Here is a 14,245-nt window from a genome sequence, read left to right on the forward strand (position 1 = left end):
ATACAACGCAGCTGACCGGTTACATCCGCCGGAAACACGTCACCGTTGCTACATTTATTTGGTTCCCGCTAAGTACAGTTCGCTCAAATAAGCTTCATTAGCTCCACAGCTGATGTATGTTTTCATTTCCCAACTGTCTGACTAACAGGTTCGCTCCTTTAACTGTATTAATCCTTTTTTTGCCTTCAGCCGGTGAGGACGGTCGTTACAGTCCACATTAGCGATGGCGAGCCGCCTCCCTTTTCACTCACAGCTCTCCTCCATCATGGAGACGATGGCCAAGTCTGTCCTGAGTCAGGTCTGCAAACTGGTGGACGAAGACTCGAGTGAGCTCCGGTCGGAGGTGTCTCGGCTGCTGGTTGTTAACTCAGCCCTGGCAGAGAAAGTGAGCAGCCTGCAGTGCGAGCTGACGGTTGTGAGAAGCGACGCCTCCGAGTTGTGTAAAAGTTATCGCAGCGTAGGTGTACAAACTGTCTGCTTCAGAGACGGGGACGCTTATGGTACTTGTGTTTCCCAGTAACAGTAGCTCAGAGGATTTTGAACAGAATGTGCCAGCATTGCTTCTGTGTTTACTGGTTTGTTTTCCCTTTTTACTTTTACTGTTCGACTTTTCCTCAGAGTCTGGACCTCCCACCATAGAGGGGATCTTTGGAAAAGAATGGTGTATGAATCTGTGGAAAGACAGAGACCCATACAGCCTGGAGAGAGTCACAGACTCGCCACAGTCCTCTGAGAAAGTAAGAGGAAGGTTTGCAGAGGTATTAAATGTGTATGGCAATAAACAAAGGCAAGAAAAGCAGGTAATATGCAGGTTACATCAAAAATATTATACATGTTCTTAATAGTGCAATTAAAAACTCTGCTTATGCACATTGAAACGCAACAGTAATTGAGGAGAGTATAGATGCATCACAACCATGTTATTGAGGTTATAAATGTGCATGAACATGTTTTCACAAGGAAATACTGGTGGCAAAAAATACACTTGGGAATAATAATAATAGTATATTGTTGTGCATGTGAACACAATACACATCACATCAACAATATTTTTATTATACTTTTAAGTAATCAATAAATCAGAAAAGTTAAGTAATCTTAAAAATATATTGGTTTATTAAATAGTTATAAAAATGCCAATTGCATTTCCCAGAGCCTAACATGTCATTTTCACATTGTTTGTCCAACCACCAGTCCAAAACCTAAATATATTTAATTTACAGTGCTATAATTAGAGGAGAAGTAAATCACCACGCTTGAGAAGCTGAAACCAGAGGTTTTACATTTTCCCTTTATTAGTGACTTAAACAATTTTCAAAACGGCTGCAGATTAATTTTCTGCAGTTTGATTACCTGACGAAGCATTTCAGCACTAGTCTGGTAAAGCATTGCTGTCACAGAAAATGTTGCTGTGTTGAACTACAGTTTAATATTTGGACTTTTTCTATTTTGCAGTCCGTAGCGACGCTGTCTGACCAAATTACTGCGACTGAGATCAAAGAGGAGGATTGTGTGGGGGATGCTGTCTCCAGCTGCCGACAGGAAACACTTAGTATAGAAGGTAAGAGGGTGAAGGAGCGTTGGCGTGAGGGAATACACACTGCAGATTTAGCAGCTTTAGATGCTTATTGAGCTTTTCGTTTTGTATTTTTATGCAACAGAACATGAAGAAAGCAGTGCAGAGGAACCAGAGACACTGTCAGTTGGTTACTCGGCTGATGGCAGCACTTGCAGCCTGTCATTTGATCAGGATGGAGAACAGGTTGTGTCTGCAGGTGGTATTGAAGAACCACCCATGCAGCTGATATCCGTCAATGACACAGAGGAGGCCTTCAGCACTCATATAATTCCAATTGAAGAGGAGGAGGAGGAGGAGGAGGAGGATGATGATGATGATGATGTACAGTTTATTCAAGAAAGTCTGCAGGAGCCAATGATGAACACAGCAGGGGGGCCCAGCCACAACACCCAGCAGACATCTGAAAACAGCACTGCTGCTGATAAAGATTCCCATGATGACTGTGATATGCTTAATGTAGAAACCAGCAGAGATCCAAATAAAAACAAATTCACTTGTCGAATATGTAGCAGGACATTCTTCCACAAGGGCACTCTAACACACCACATGAAATCGCACAAGTCAAACTTTTGCAATATTTGTAAGCAGCATTTTCCTCACAGGAACAAGTTGAACTTGCACACCTGCGTGCCTCCAGTTCCTTCTCAGAGAGTCAGTAAGTCATGTGAGCTGTGCGGGAAGACCTTTGCAAACCCATCGGCTCTGAGGATTCACTACGTCGTCCACACAGGAGAGAAACCCTACAGGTGCAGCTTATGTGGGAAAGGATTCACCCAGAAAGGCAATCTGAAATGTCACCTACGTATCCACACTGGAGAGAGGCCGTTCTGCTGTGTTAGATGTGGGAAGACTTTCACGCAAAAGGTCAACCTCAATCATCATTTAATGGCTCACAGAAATCGTGAGGTGGTGGGAGCGAAGTCCATAGCAGTGAGACATCTTAAAAACGTTATGGCTGAAACCAGTTTGTGACTGATTGTGGTACAAGGTCAGTAGCAATGTTCACTGAATGCATTATATACTTCGTATCACTTTAGTGGAAAAGGGCAGTAAATGTCATGTTTGCAATGACTTGTAGTCTGTAGTATTGTTAAAAAATCAGGAGTGTGCGCAAAATGTCCTGTTTTTGTCATTTGTTTTTATTTAAGAAACACAGTCATGAATGTTCACTTGTTGATTAAAATTTTATTTGATAAAACTCTCCTTTTAAAGAATTAATTCCTTTGTCTAATCAAAACTCAAGTTGCCTTGAAATTGAATAATCCGTTTTATCAGGGGAGACTTTACATATTCAATGTTGACAATGCACATCTGATGGGGCTTTGCAAGGGGCATGCAGGTGTGAGTGAAAAGGGGTGGGGGGAGATCAACAGCACAATTTCATTTTTGGGAAGGGATAATGCACTCAGTTGGGTCAGTGTGGTCTGTTGAGGGGGATCATTATTACAGGCAAAATAGGTGCCTAGTACAGATCATTTCTCTGTTTAAGCATGATGACAGTTAGGTACAGAATAAAAATATTATTTCTTTAACAGAAATGGTTAATATTTAGTAAAAATAAAAAAAAAAACACTAGTTTGGCTTGACTACACACTGACAACACAATCTGTCTTCTAAAACCAAATACATATTTGAACAGTAACAACATTTAGACCTGAACAATTTCTCACTCTTAACTTTTATGTGACCCACACACATCATCATCTCTTTTTGACAGTTTTAAAGACATTGACCTACTCACTTTCTGTCACGTTAAATGCCAAGAAATGAGGCATGGCATAAGGAAAATATAGAGCAGCGGTGAGACTTGGGAAATGAAGCAAACAGAGTGAGTTGTTTTACTTCTACATTGTTGAGAAGAGGTAGTTTTGAAGGTTTATGCTACATGTGCGCAAACAATGTAAAGTCATTATTTTGGCACAAGCCTTTTGTGGTCTGAAATAATACTGAGGTATGTATAACATGTTACACCAATCATGACAACATGCAATGAATGAAGTGGAAGTATTATTCTGTCATAGCTTGGATGAGAACTCACATTAAATAGACTTAAATGAAATGTGTCTTCTAATTTATGACACTTCCATTCAATCATGATGGGAAATGCACTTTAAAGGCTTGCTGAGGGCATCAAACCTTTGCCAATGAACCCCCTAAACCAAAAACATGAACCAAATCCCACCCTTTCAAATGGTACATTCTCTGTACCTTTGTCTGACTGCTGCAGCATTTCTGTCTGCATTAAAGCTAAAAACACCCAACAAACTAAGATCTTACAGCAGCACTGTTAACCATATGAACTATAACTAGAGTATTTTTCATCCACATTTGAGTTTTGTGTAGACATTTTGGCACAAGTTGAGCCACTTTGAGTAATACATAGAGCACTTTAGAAGTAGCTGTTCAGAGTTAGACTTCTTACCAGTGACCACCGTGTGGTTTGATCAGTCAGTTGAAACACTGGTGGTGATTTAAACCATACTTGTATGCATAACATTTCCCACAATCCACACAGCTATAAGGCTTTTCACCAGTATGTGTTCGAAGGTGTATGTTCAGAGAGCTTTTCTGGGAAAAACTTTTGCCACAGTCTGGACAGCTGTAAGGCTTCTCCCCGGAGTGCACGCGCTGGTGCAGTTTCAGGTATGTTTTCTGTGCGAAGCGCTTCCCGCAAACTGAGCAGCTGAAAGGCTTCTCACCAGAGTGTCGCCTGATGTGGACTTTTAAACTGCTCAAATAGTTGAATATTTTCCCACAGAATAAGCACTCAAAGCGTTTTGTTGGCTTCATAGGTTTTGGCTGATTGGGGAGTTCTTTGGTTGCATTCATGTGGATATTGTTCGTATAGTCAGAGTATTCAGCGGTGACTGAAGGAGGATTTGTGTTGTCAACCAGAGTGCTCATTGTTGCATCATCTATTAACTTGTCCATAATTGTTGTCTGTGTGCGGAGTTGTGTTTGACTGTCAGCCGTCATGGGGAAGCTGTTTAATTCCCCTGAGTGAAGCTGCAGCTCATCAACAGATCTATGAAGCATGCTGTCCTCCTCAAAAATTCCAACAACTGTCAAATGAAAATAAATGCAGTTAAATCACTGAAACTTTCCGGGGTTAAAATCATCTGGTTTTTTTTTTTTTTTTAATCCAAACTTACTTTTTCTGTTATCTGTGAGCATCATCTGTTGACCAATGGGATGATCATCATATATCTCCTCCTTGACAAAGATGAGATCAGGTTCTCTCTCCAATAAGTCCATTGCCTGTGACACAACGATCATTCAGTCGTTTCAGCTCACTAAAGAAATGACTGCATTCGAAAAAAATACAACCAGTTGGTAAATGATTCACTGACCTGTGCCCCCATGCTTGTCATAGCAGCAGGCTCCACTGTGTCTTTTCTTTGAGGTGGGAGTTTGTCTTCCCTCCACAGATCCATGCACCAGTCCTTTCCAAAAACTCCATCGATGGCTGGAGCCGGCTGCTGCTGTTCTGGAGGAAGAAGCCGATATGAAATTGTGATCATCATAAGATAAATATCCAACAATATCAAATACAGCTTACAACAGCATTAACATGAATGTTTTTTTTCTTAAAGACTGAATATGAAGAACCAACAATGCAGACATGAATCTCCTGCTAAAACTATATAACACTGAATAATAACCTTTTAACTAATTAGTCTTTTGTCTCTTTTTGGGGCTTTTTTTTTAAATTTATTGTCAATTTAAGCTTCCTGGCTGCAGTACTTGCGCTCATCATTATTTATATTAATCTCATGCTTACGTTGCTATTGTTATTCACCATGGCAAATGAGTAGTATGTGAAAACTGATTCTGAACGTCTACGTTATGGCAGCCTAGAAAGCGACAGTCTGTGCTCATTCGTGAGCGTCCTGACCTGCAGGGTGTCTGCGGTTGACGTTGTTGAGATGTGTAGGATATGTCTGTGCCTCTCTCGCTGCTCTCAGCTGGACCTCCAGCGAGTAGCACCTCTTCTTGAGCGCCTCGTTCTCCGTCTTGTGCAGGGATATCTCGGTGTGAAGGACGGAGGAGCATTCATCAGCCAGGTTGCCAATTTCCACCAACGCCGACTTCGTCAGCTTGTCCAGGATGGCGGCCAGCTGCGTCCGAAAACTTCGGTTTGTGGTGTCGCACATCATCTCGACAGGGAGGCTGAATATTGCGTATTTTTTGGCAAGATTCCCAGCGTAGCGACGTTGCTCTTTAATCTAATATGCAGTATAGCTGTGCCGCACTGGATTGTGGGTAAACTGTGTCTTCTTCTTCTGGACTTCCGGCAGACTGGATGCCTTGCAGCGCTTTGCAGTTCGGAGTGTGTGTCTGTTGTGAGCCTCTGACTGGTTCCCAGTGGGGTTAAGCAGGCTCTTTATTATGTGTGTCTGTCTGTCTGTCTGTGTGTCCAGGCGTGATAATACATCTTAGCCCGGTTCTTTGTTCCATGTAATGGTTGCACAGTTTGTTGTTTTCTGCAGGTGTCACAGAGTTCATTCTTCTTCTTATTTGCCTGGTCCTTCATGCATCTCTTTCTCTCTAATGCACTTTCGTTATATTTTATACGGAGGAGGCATTAAGTCCCTACTTTTCATTTTCCCACTATTTCCTGCTTTTTCCCACTGTTGTGTTTTTCTTGGTAACATAACATAAGATACGATGTTCCTTATTGAAAAATACAATTCAAATTAGAAAGCAAATTAGCAAAAGTACAATAAAGAATCACAAAATAAGAATATTATAAAATATAATAAAAAATACAAGACTATATTGAAAACTATATACGCTGTATGCAATATGCAGTAAAATGGTGTGCAAAATATTTTGAGCAGCGTATGACTTAAAACTAAACTGTACATGTGCAATTTAAAGATAAATAGTTTGTGCGGTAGGTTGAAGTTACACCAGTCTTAGTCAGTGGGGGTTGGAGGTACTGGGTGCTGTGGCATATTTACACTCAGATGTCCTAGATAGATAGATACTTTATTTATCCCGAGGGAAATTCAAGATCCTAATTTGTAGGCAGCTCTTATTTCTGTCTCTCTTCAGTGGCTGCCTCCTTCCATTCCATTCCACCCCAACCAACATGGGCTGGCACCCCAAGAAAGTCCACTGAGTCTCCAGTCTGCTCAAGCCTATATAACAGAGCCAACAGCTCCACCACATGGTCTGACCGGGCCCCTAACTTGCTTTCCCTAAATCAGTCACTGTCAATTCCTGTGCCGTCAGAATAAGGATCCCCAACCCTAACCTGCCTTGTCCTGTTCTTCAAATTGTCCTGTTCTTCAAGTTGCCAATTCACTGGATGCTAAAGCTAAATGTATACATGAAACTGCACCTGTTCTAATGTCAAACATAGCTGGTATACCATTGTTTAAACATACAAACCCATCTAAACATACACAGTGTTCCCATTATTTTATTTCCTTCTGCTGCCCTTAAGGGGGTCGTGAGCAGTGAAGTCCCCTATTCAAATGACTGGTGTCCCTTTTTTGTTCCATAACCTTCTCCAAATTCCAGGTTTACAAGCAGGGATTATAGAAATTCAGTGTTAACATAGCTGTGCTTCTGCCATACTGTAACCACCACACACTCTAGCAGAGACTTAAGTTTCACCCTCTGTTGCTGCACAAGATCTTATAAATGTCACACAGCCTCCTCCTGCCTGAGTACCATAACTGTCTGAGAAAATATCACAGTTTCACAGTATAACACTATTATTATTAGTTACACAATGGAATAAAAACAGACAGATGGTTGGTTGGTATTATATTTTTTATATATAACATATTTTTAATATATATGTATACAGTACGGTAGAATTCAAAACGGTAGATGAGCCCATGTAAATGGTATGATAACCGTCAATCTTCATACCATAGTATACCATGATATCAGCTTAATAATCATCTTTATTTCCATGTTTCCCTCTTTAGTGGAATCCACACTTATTATCAATCAGCGATATAACTGTGCCACTATTTCAACCCACAAGCAGCTCCTTTTAAATTCTCTCATTACACTCATTTTGAGCTTGACCAGGTCCTGCTGTTGAGCTGATGACAAACTTCCATGGCAAGAAAACAAGGATATTTACATCATTTCCACATCCAGTGCACTTCCTATTTTAACCCTTGACTCCCCTTGTACCTGAAGTATTGTTACGTATGTGTGTTTTGCCTCTGCTGTCCTGTGTCCTTCCAGGTGCCGCCCTCCCCTCCGACTGCTCAGGCACACGGTAGTTTGAACAATCCTGCCGACTGCTTTAAAGCTACCTGGACGGAAGCAGACGAGGCCAGTGGGCAGATGGTGTTGTGGTGCTGTCGGTCGTAAAGCAGGGCTGCGTGGTGCTCGTCATGTTATTACCATTAGTCCCTCAGTGGTTTGTTTAGTTTAAATGGTTTTCACTTCCTTTCTTTTTAGGAAGTTGTTTTGTGTTGATATTGACTCATTTACGTTTAAATAAATAGTTTAATAGTACAAATCTTTCTGTTTCCCGGTTAATTATGAATTGTTGCGCCTCTATTCCCCTTGGACCTACATACTGAGGCCGTAACAAGTATCAACAGGGGTATTTATAGTAATGTCTACTAATCTGATTTGTGTAATATTATATATTGCGTTGGTACAGCCAGTAGCTGTCATTGCAGGACAGCTACTAAATGGACATACAGAGTCCAGAATATTAAAAACACCGGTGTCTCGTTTGAGGTTGTTCTATCTTGAAGGGTTATAGGGAAGAACTACTAAATTTGTTGGTAACACACAGGTTATATCAGCATAACTGTTATTAATATCAGTTACTTAATATGATGGTTGTTAACATAATTACATCAGCACTGATAATAATTGTATTATACAGTTTTTTAAATGTCTATTTAAATAGTTTTGTCCACTCTTCCTGTTAGACATCATTAAGAATCATGTGTTCACTGCACTCCAGTGGTCACAGTGAGGAAATACAACACAATTGATTTCAGATTAGAATTTATTGATATCAGCATGTGCAAATTATTCTTATTAGTTACCTGCTAGAGATGTTTTTGTTAGTTCAGAAAAGATTTAATATATTTATTCTAATTCAAATGTTAAAGTATTAGCCAGAAGTCATCATGTTCAAAGTAGTTAATTACCATATTATGTTACAATAACATGATCTTAGTCAGTGTTGCTGTACCAGTCCAGGTCTTGTAAAGTCAGTCTAAACGAGTTCTAAACATTGATATTAAAAGCTACTCCACTGGAGCAGTGCCATGCTAAATTGCACTTTTGTTATTTTGGTATATTATAGCCTCTAGATTACTGCAACTTTGGCAGCTTTTTATTTGTTTAGTATTGACAACTATCAATAAAACAGGAGTGATATATTCATTAGCTCATTCAGCTCACCAAAAAGTGTTGTTTTTATACTGTAACCTATTTATTAAACTGTAGCACAACATCAACTTTGGACCATTTGGAAAAAATGAAAAGTTAGTTGTAGATAACACATGATACATATTTTCATCACATTTGATAAGTGATAGCAGGTGACACGCGCTCAAATGTGGAGCAAAGATAACTTTATTATGCTCAAAATATTTCAATAAAACAGCAGGAAAATTACATTTGACTGGCTGTTTTAAGTGGTTCCATTAACGAATGTCCCACTAAATGTCGGAGCATTAGATTCACTACCATACATGTTCAAACTAGGATCCAGATGTACTGCGAGGTGTTTTTTCAGATTACAGTTCTTTGTAAAACCTTTGCCACATTTGATACAAACAAAAGGTTTTTCTCCGGTGTGTGTGCGCTGATGCATATCGAGAGTGCATTTCTGAATAAAACCCTTTCCACAAATAGGACAGCGGTATGGCTTCTCCCCAGTGTGTGTGCGCTGGTGTGTATATAGGTGCCCTTTTTGTGCGTATCTCTTCCCACAAAGTGTGCACCTGAACGGCTTCTCTCCGGTGTGACTTCTCTGGTGTATTTCAAGCTGGCTAAAGCATCTGAAGCTCTTGCCGCACTGCAAGCAGCCGAACCTCTTTGCAGCCGAGGTCCTCAAGTTGTGAAGCTTCATATTCCTGAGCACGCTAGAGCTTTGGGAGGCAACATTTTGAGCCAAACTTTTCCCAGCCTCTAGGTTTGTGTGTGCAGGTGCAAGCTGTGGATTCCACTGCGCTTCCCTCCTTACTGGTCCAGTGAGAGACGACTGGGCGCTCAGGATCACAAAGCTGTCGGGAAACAGAGGCTGCTGATGTTCTGTGATGGGTTTGGGATGCTGCATCACTTCTGGACTCTTCTGGGTGTCCGTGACGGCCTCCCTTCCTGTTGACAGCAGGTAAGCATGTTAAAATATGTCAATAATAGACTGTTGAAAGGTTGTTAACAGCAGCCTTTTTGATTTGAAGTGGTAGGGTAAAAAAAATAAGGTGTGGTAAATAAGGCGATACTAATTAAGGCTGTTCCATTCAGGTCACAGAGTGTCAGGGTGCTGTTATTGTGCATGTTGGCACACTGGAAAGCCTCTGCTACACTAAATGGAATGAAACCTTAATTAGTATAATTGGTAATACTCCTGTTTACCCTTCTAGTTCATGACAAAATGGCTGCTGTCAAAAAGGTCTATAGTCTGACAAAATAACCGTAACCTGAAGTCTACCGATTACTCAAGGTACATTTTCTGATGCCAAAAGGTATTATCCTGAGTCAGAATGTGTATATACATTTTAAACATTGGTGTGCAACCAAACTTCATACTCACTGTTTTTACTTGTCCTATCTTGTTCAGTGTCTCCATTGTCCAACTCTGTCGGCTCTTCCTTTACCACAATCAATTCAGGCTGCTCTTTCGATGGATTTTGGAGCTAAGGAGAAAACAGCATATGAATTGCACTTTATAAATAAACAACACAGTACGGTAGTGCCATTATGATTATTGCAGGACTCACTTCATCTGCGGCATGTTCTCCACCTTGAGGCACACTGCTCCTCTCAGGGGAGGAAGTTATGCTTTCCCATGGGCTCTCACTAGGATGCAATAAACTCAGATTAAATACACCAGGCAGGGTGTAGCTGACAGCAAAGGTCATGATGGAAACGTATTCATGGTGTCAGCACAACAGAGACACACTATCTGGCTACAGGCTACACACAGGAATCAACAAGCCTACCTTTTTATGGCAGGTCTTGTCCTGTCATGGTCCAATACTCTGTCCTCTGAACAGTCCCTCACCACTGAGCATGCTGCGGCTGCTGCGTCCTGCCTGCCCCCCTGTGCAATATAAAGCAAGTTCTCCATCAGCTGCAGTTTCTCTGTGAGCGAGGCGATTTCGTTCCGCCCTCGGGTTATCTCTATTTTCAGCATCTTCGACTCGATCTCCACCAGTTTGCTTATTTCCATTACTGCTGTTTTGGATAACGCGTCCATGATGGAAACGAGCTGCGTCTGGAAACAGAAGCCTGTCGACATGGTTTATAAAAGGTTGCTGCTGCTCCGAGAGACGCACACGGACGAGTTGTTGCAGCGGAGACGGCTTAATGTTCAATGTGAAAATGAAGTTACAACGTTTAACACGAGAAGAGCCGTGTCCATGCCCACAACATACGCGTGAGAGTGTCTCTTTCCAAACTCAAGTGGTTGTATTGGATGCGGTGTTGCCATCTACAGCCCGGGAAGAAGTATCGCAACGTACACACAAAGCTGCAAAAACAAATGGAGCTGTAACGTCGACACAACCTCGTCCATTAATTTCACCGTCTATCGATGTTGTGTCGATTTTGTTGTTTTAAAAACTGCATGTCCATACGCTGACTTTTTGTGTCGTTTTAGTTAGTTAGCCGGAGACTCCATTGACCAGAATTCCTTGCGGGCTAAAAACACCGAATGTGATTGGCTGCTGAGAACTCGTATCAGGAAGTAGTGGGTCGAATTACATTTGCCGACTGAAAATCCTCCTCATGACAATCTGCTCCAGAGATTCTCAGTGGGTAAAGAAACGTGTTTTTTCCCCCCCGCAAAAAACTGTTCGGTTAGAGCTCAAATGTTTGTTTAACATGTCGAGATCTGAGCTTCTCTTCTCCGGCATATTTCTGATACTCGCTAATTCAGTGTAATGCAGGAATAGCTGGGGTTTGTAGCTTTACTCTTCAGACCTCTCTAAACCAGCCTCATTATATTACAGCAGTGAGCTAACTGTAGTCAGAATATTTTAAAAGTAGGGCTTTAATATACCAACACAAACCATTTATGGGTAGAAGATATACAGATGCATCACGATGACTTGCAAAACGGTGTTGTAATTGACTTCCTTATATAGTATTGCTCAAAACCTGTTTGTTTTTTTCCCCTTTTCTCTTCTACCCAGTAACTCCTGAACTCACACAGGTCTGTCATGGCTGGCAGAAGAGTGGTGGTCTTCCCCTCCTCAGCAGAGCTTGGTCCGGTGCTGGCCCAGCTGGTGACATCTCGGGCTGAGAAGGCCATCGTCTCTCATGGCAGGTTCACCCTGGGGCTCTCTGGAGGAAGCCTTGTGTCCATGCTCAGCAAAGAGCTGCTCGCCCTGCCAGACCTGGACTGCAGCAAGTGGGTGGCTGGTTTCTGTGACGAGCGATTGGTGTCCTTTGATGATCCCGAGAGCACCTATGGGCTGTACAAGGTATGTGTTCAGGAGTGTGTTTGTTTGCACATATATTAATGTATGGTATTCTGTTACATTGGGGGTCAAACAATCCCTTTTGTTTCTTTTCTAGAGTCATTTCTTTTCCAAGGTCAACATCCCTGACAGTGGGATCTTAACCATCGACTCCTCTCTGCCTGTGAACGAGTGTGCTGAGGACTATACTCGCAAACTGAAGGAGGTGCAACACTTGTTACTGTTCTGTGATACGTTCTGGTTGTAAAGTCACACAGCCTTGTTCTTTTGGATTTTAATATTTTGTAGAATATTAACATAAGATTGTCTTGCTAATTTCAAACACACAGGCCTTCCCAGGGGAGGATTTCCCTGTGTTTGACCTGTTACTGCTGGGTATGGGGCCTGATGGACACACCTGTTCCCTCTTCCCAGACCACCCTCTTCTGGAGGTGAGGGCTGTCTGGATTTTTCCAGACTTAAAGGGAGAATTTGAAATTGTTTGCCTGTATGTGTATTCAACTCTTCGGAAAATTGCTCTCGAAAGCATCATTTCATGTCTTGATGTTGAACCATGTTCTGCAAATGTTTTTGTAAATATGACCTTTCACTCATAGAAATATGGATCTTTTCCTGTAGTAGGCATATGAAACGCATTTTATTTTGGGAGGCCTACTAATTGAGATCTGGAGGCATGTTGGGGTCTTTGATGTAGTTCCTGATTTGCTAGTCCAAACAAACTGTATTTTCTCTGTACTTTTCAAGACACTCCCATGAGTATGTATGGATTTATAGGTTTTAATTTAAGCAGTTAAACAGAAGTTAGACTTTGTGGGCTTCACAATCATTCCTTGCAAAATGCCTGTGAGGCAGTCTGGCTCATGTTACATCATGCATTTGAGAGTAACTGTACACACTTGGGTTGTGGTTTTCACTTTTTGGTGACCTGTATGCATTACACGTGATAGATGACTGTGTTTTGGGTTTACTCCATATTCAGGAAACCAAGAAGATTGTGGCCCCCATCAGCGACTCTCCCAAACCACCGCCCCAGCGTGTAACTATGACTTTTCCAGTGGTGAACTCGGCACGCTGTGTGGCTTTTGTGTCAACAGGAGGAAGCAAAGCACCCGTTTTAAGGGTAACACTTAGAGACTTTTATTGAACATACACATTTCAAATTCAGAATCTTTAATAAAAGATAATCTGCTATTACCATGACACAATGAATTAGATGAGGTTCAGACACCAAACCAGTTAAATGTGAGACAGAGAGGAAATCGAATAGGAAAGGGAAAATAGGAAATAGAATAGTGCAAAACAAATCATTTGCAGGTAAATTACAGGATTACAAATGTATGCTTCTATTCAATCACAAGTCACTTTAATGACCCACAGGCCTGCAGAAATATGGTTCATACTGGGTTATGTAACATCACTGTAACATATTTTCTTTCAGGAAGTGCTGGAGGGGAGAGAAGGACCAGCTTTGCCAGCAGCTCGTGTTGTCCCGACTAACGGCGAGCTGTTCTGGCTTGTTGATGACCCTGCAGCCGCCTCCTTAACTATCCAGGTAGAGAGGCTAGGCTCAGGGGCCAAACTGTAACGCTTTCCATCTGCCGAATAAAGACAGCAAGTCAACACTGGTGCGAAAACGCGAAGAGACTGGAAAATAGTGCAGTACATTCCTACTTTCACATGAAAGTGCTGTTGATTATTGTAGGCGAAATAGTGAGATATGATATAAGGATGAACTAAAAAACATTGAGGACACCATTATAATTTCCAGCATTACATTTAGCATTTATTAGAGGTTGGTTAGTGTGTGAACATTTTCTTGGCTATAAAGTTGACAAAATTTAATTTTCTTGGTGTATTGGGTCCATTAACATGACATAGTTACCTTATAAATATACTGTAAAATGTAACTATGTTCTTGAATTGCCTTCACACCCATTGTAAAATATCACACCCAGTCACAGTCTGACACTAAACGTGCTTTTTTGTTTTTAGTACTAAATAAAAAAAAATGTTAATAAAA

General features: G+C 41.3%; 3 protein-coding genes across 9 annotated transcripts; 2 read left to right on the forward strand and 1 right to left on the reverse strand.

Annotated features, from left to right (window-relative positions):
- Nucleotides 1–187: 187 nt before the first annotated feature.
- On the forward strand, nt 188–3,137 carry LOC118322700 (gastrula zinc finger protein xFG20-1). Of its 3 annotated transcripts, none has more exons than XM_035654446.1 (4): nt 188–500; nt 619–800; nt 1,456–1,561; nt 1,662–3,137. In XM_035654446.1, exons 1-4 carry the CDS (start codon nt 224–226, stop codon nt 2,549–2,551), a joined length of 1,455 nt encoding a protein of 484 aa, XP_035510339.1. In that variant the 5' UTR covers nt 188–223; the 3' UTR covers nt 2,552–3,137. The 3 variants fall into 3 exon arrangements, with proteins under 3 accessions (XP_035510339.1, XP_035510340.1, XP_035510341.1); XM_035654447.1 differs by having other exon boundaries at nt 619–758; XM_035654448.1 differs by having other exon boundaries at nt 619–737.
- Nucleotides 2,834–11,094, reverse strand: LOC118323181 (zinc finger protein 135). Its single transcript, XM_035655113.1, has 8 exons — nt 10,744–11,094; nt 10,522–10,600; nt 10,335–10,437; nt 9,213–9,898; nt 5,475–5,805; nt 4,930–5,066; nt 4,732–4,837; nt 2,834–4,641 (listed from the first exon to the last, which is right to left on the reverse strand). Exons 1-8 carry the CDS (start codon nt 11,040–11,042, stop codon nt 4,028–4,030), a joined length of 2,355 nt encoding a protein of 784 aa, XP_035511006.1. The 5' UTR covers nt 11,043–11,094; the 3' UTR covers nt 2,834–4,027.
- Nucleotides 10,743–14,245, forward strand: pgls (6-phosphogluconolactonase). Of its 5 annotated transcripts, none has more exons than XM_035654453.1 (6): nt 10,743–10,858; nt 11,938–12,228; nt 12,323–12,430; nt 12,555–12,656; nt 13,205–13,345; nt 13,664–14,245. In XM_035654453.1, the coding sequence occupies exons 2-6, from the start codon at nt 11,965–11,967 to the stop codon at nt 13,808–13,810; spliced, it is 762 nt and encodes a 253-aa protein (XP_035510346.1). In that variant the 5' UTR covers nt 10,743–10,858; nt 11,938–11,964; the 3' UTR covers nt 13,811–14,245. The 5 variants fall into 5 exon arrangements, with proteins under 5 accessions (XP_035510346.1, XP_035510345.1, XP_035510347.1 ...); XM_035654452.1 differs by having other exon boundaries at nt 10,754–10,887; XM_035654454.1 differs by lacking the exon at nt 10,743–10,858 and adding an exon at nt 11,046–11,180.

Source organism: Morone saxatilis, unplaced genomic scaffold, assembly GCF_004916995.1.
Source record: "Morone saxatilis isolate NCDOM2014 unplaced genomic scaffold, NCSU_SB_2.0 Contig14, whole genome shotgun sequence".
Taxonomy (NCBI): domain Eukaryota; kingdom Metazoa; phylum Chordata; class Actinopteri; family Moronidae; genus Morone; species Morone saxatilis.

Excerpts from the sequence above, each read along its gene's own strand:
- LOC118322700 (XM_035654446.1), top strand. The coding sequence starts at position 224 with ATGGCGAGCCGCCTCCCTTTTCACTCACAGCTCTCCTCCATCATGGAG. Across the intron at positions 501-618 it reads CAGAGACGGGGACGCTTATG|AGTCTGGACCTCCCACCATA; the intron begins GTACTTGTGTTT and ends ACTTTTCCTCAG. Across the intron at positions 1,562-1,661 it reads GGAAACACTTAGTATAGAAG|AACATGAAGAAAGCAGTGCA; the intron begins GTAAGAGGGTGA and ends TTTATGCAACAG.
- LOC118323181 (XM_035655113.1), bottom strand. The coding sequence starts at position 11,042 with ATGTCGACAGGCTTCTGTTTCCAGACGCAGCTCGTTTCCATCATGGAC. Across the intron at positions 10,438-10,521 it reads GAGAACATGCCGCAGATGAA|CTCCAAAATCCATCGAAAGA; the intron begins GTGAGTCCTGCA and ends TTTTCTCCTTAG. Across the intron at positions 4,642-4,731 it reads GCTCACAGATAACAGAAAAA|TTGTTGGAATTTTTGAGGAG; the intron begins GTAAGTTTGGAT and ends TTCATTTGACAG.
- pgls (XM_035654453.1), top strand. The coding sequence starts at position 11,965 with ATGGCTGGCAGAAGAGTGGTGGTCTTCCCCTCCTCAGCAGAGCTTGGT. Across the intron at positions 12,229-12,322 it reads GCACCTATGGGCTGTACAAG|AGTCATTTCTTTTCCAAGGT; the intron begins GTATGTGTTCAG and ends TTTCTTTTCTAG. Across the intron at positions 12,657-13,204 it reads CAGACCACCCTCTTCTGGAG|GAAACCAAGAAGATTGTGGC; the intron begins GTGAGGGCTGTC and ends CTCCATATTCAG.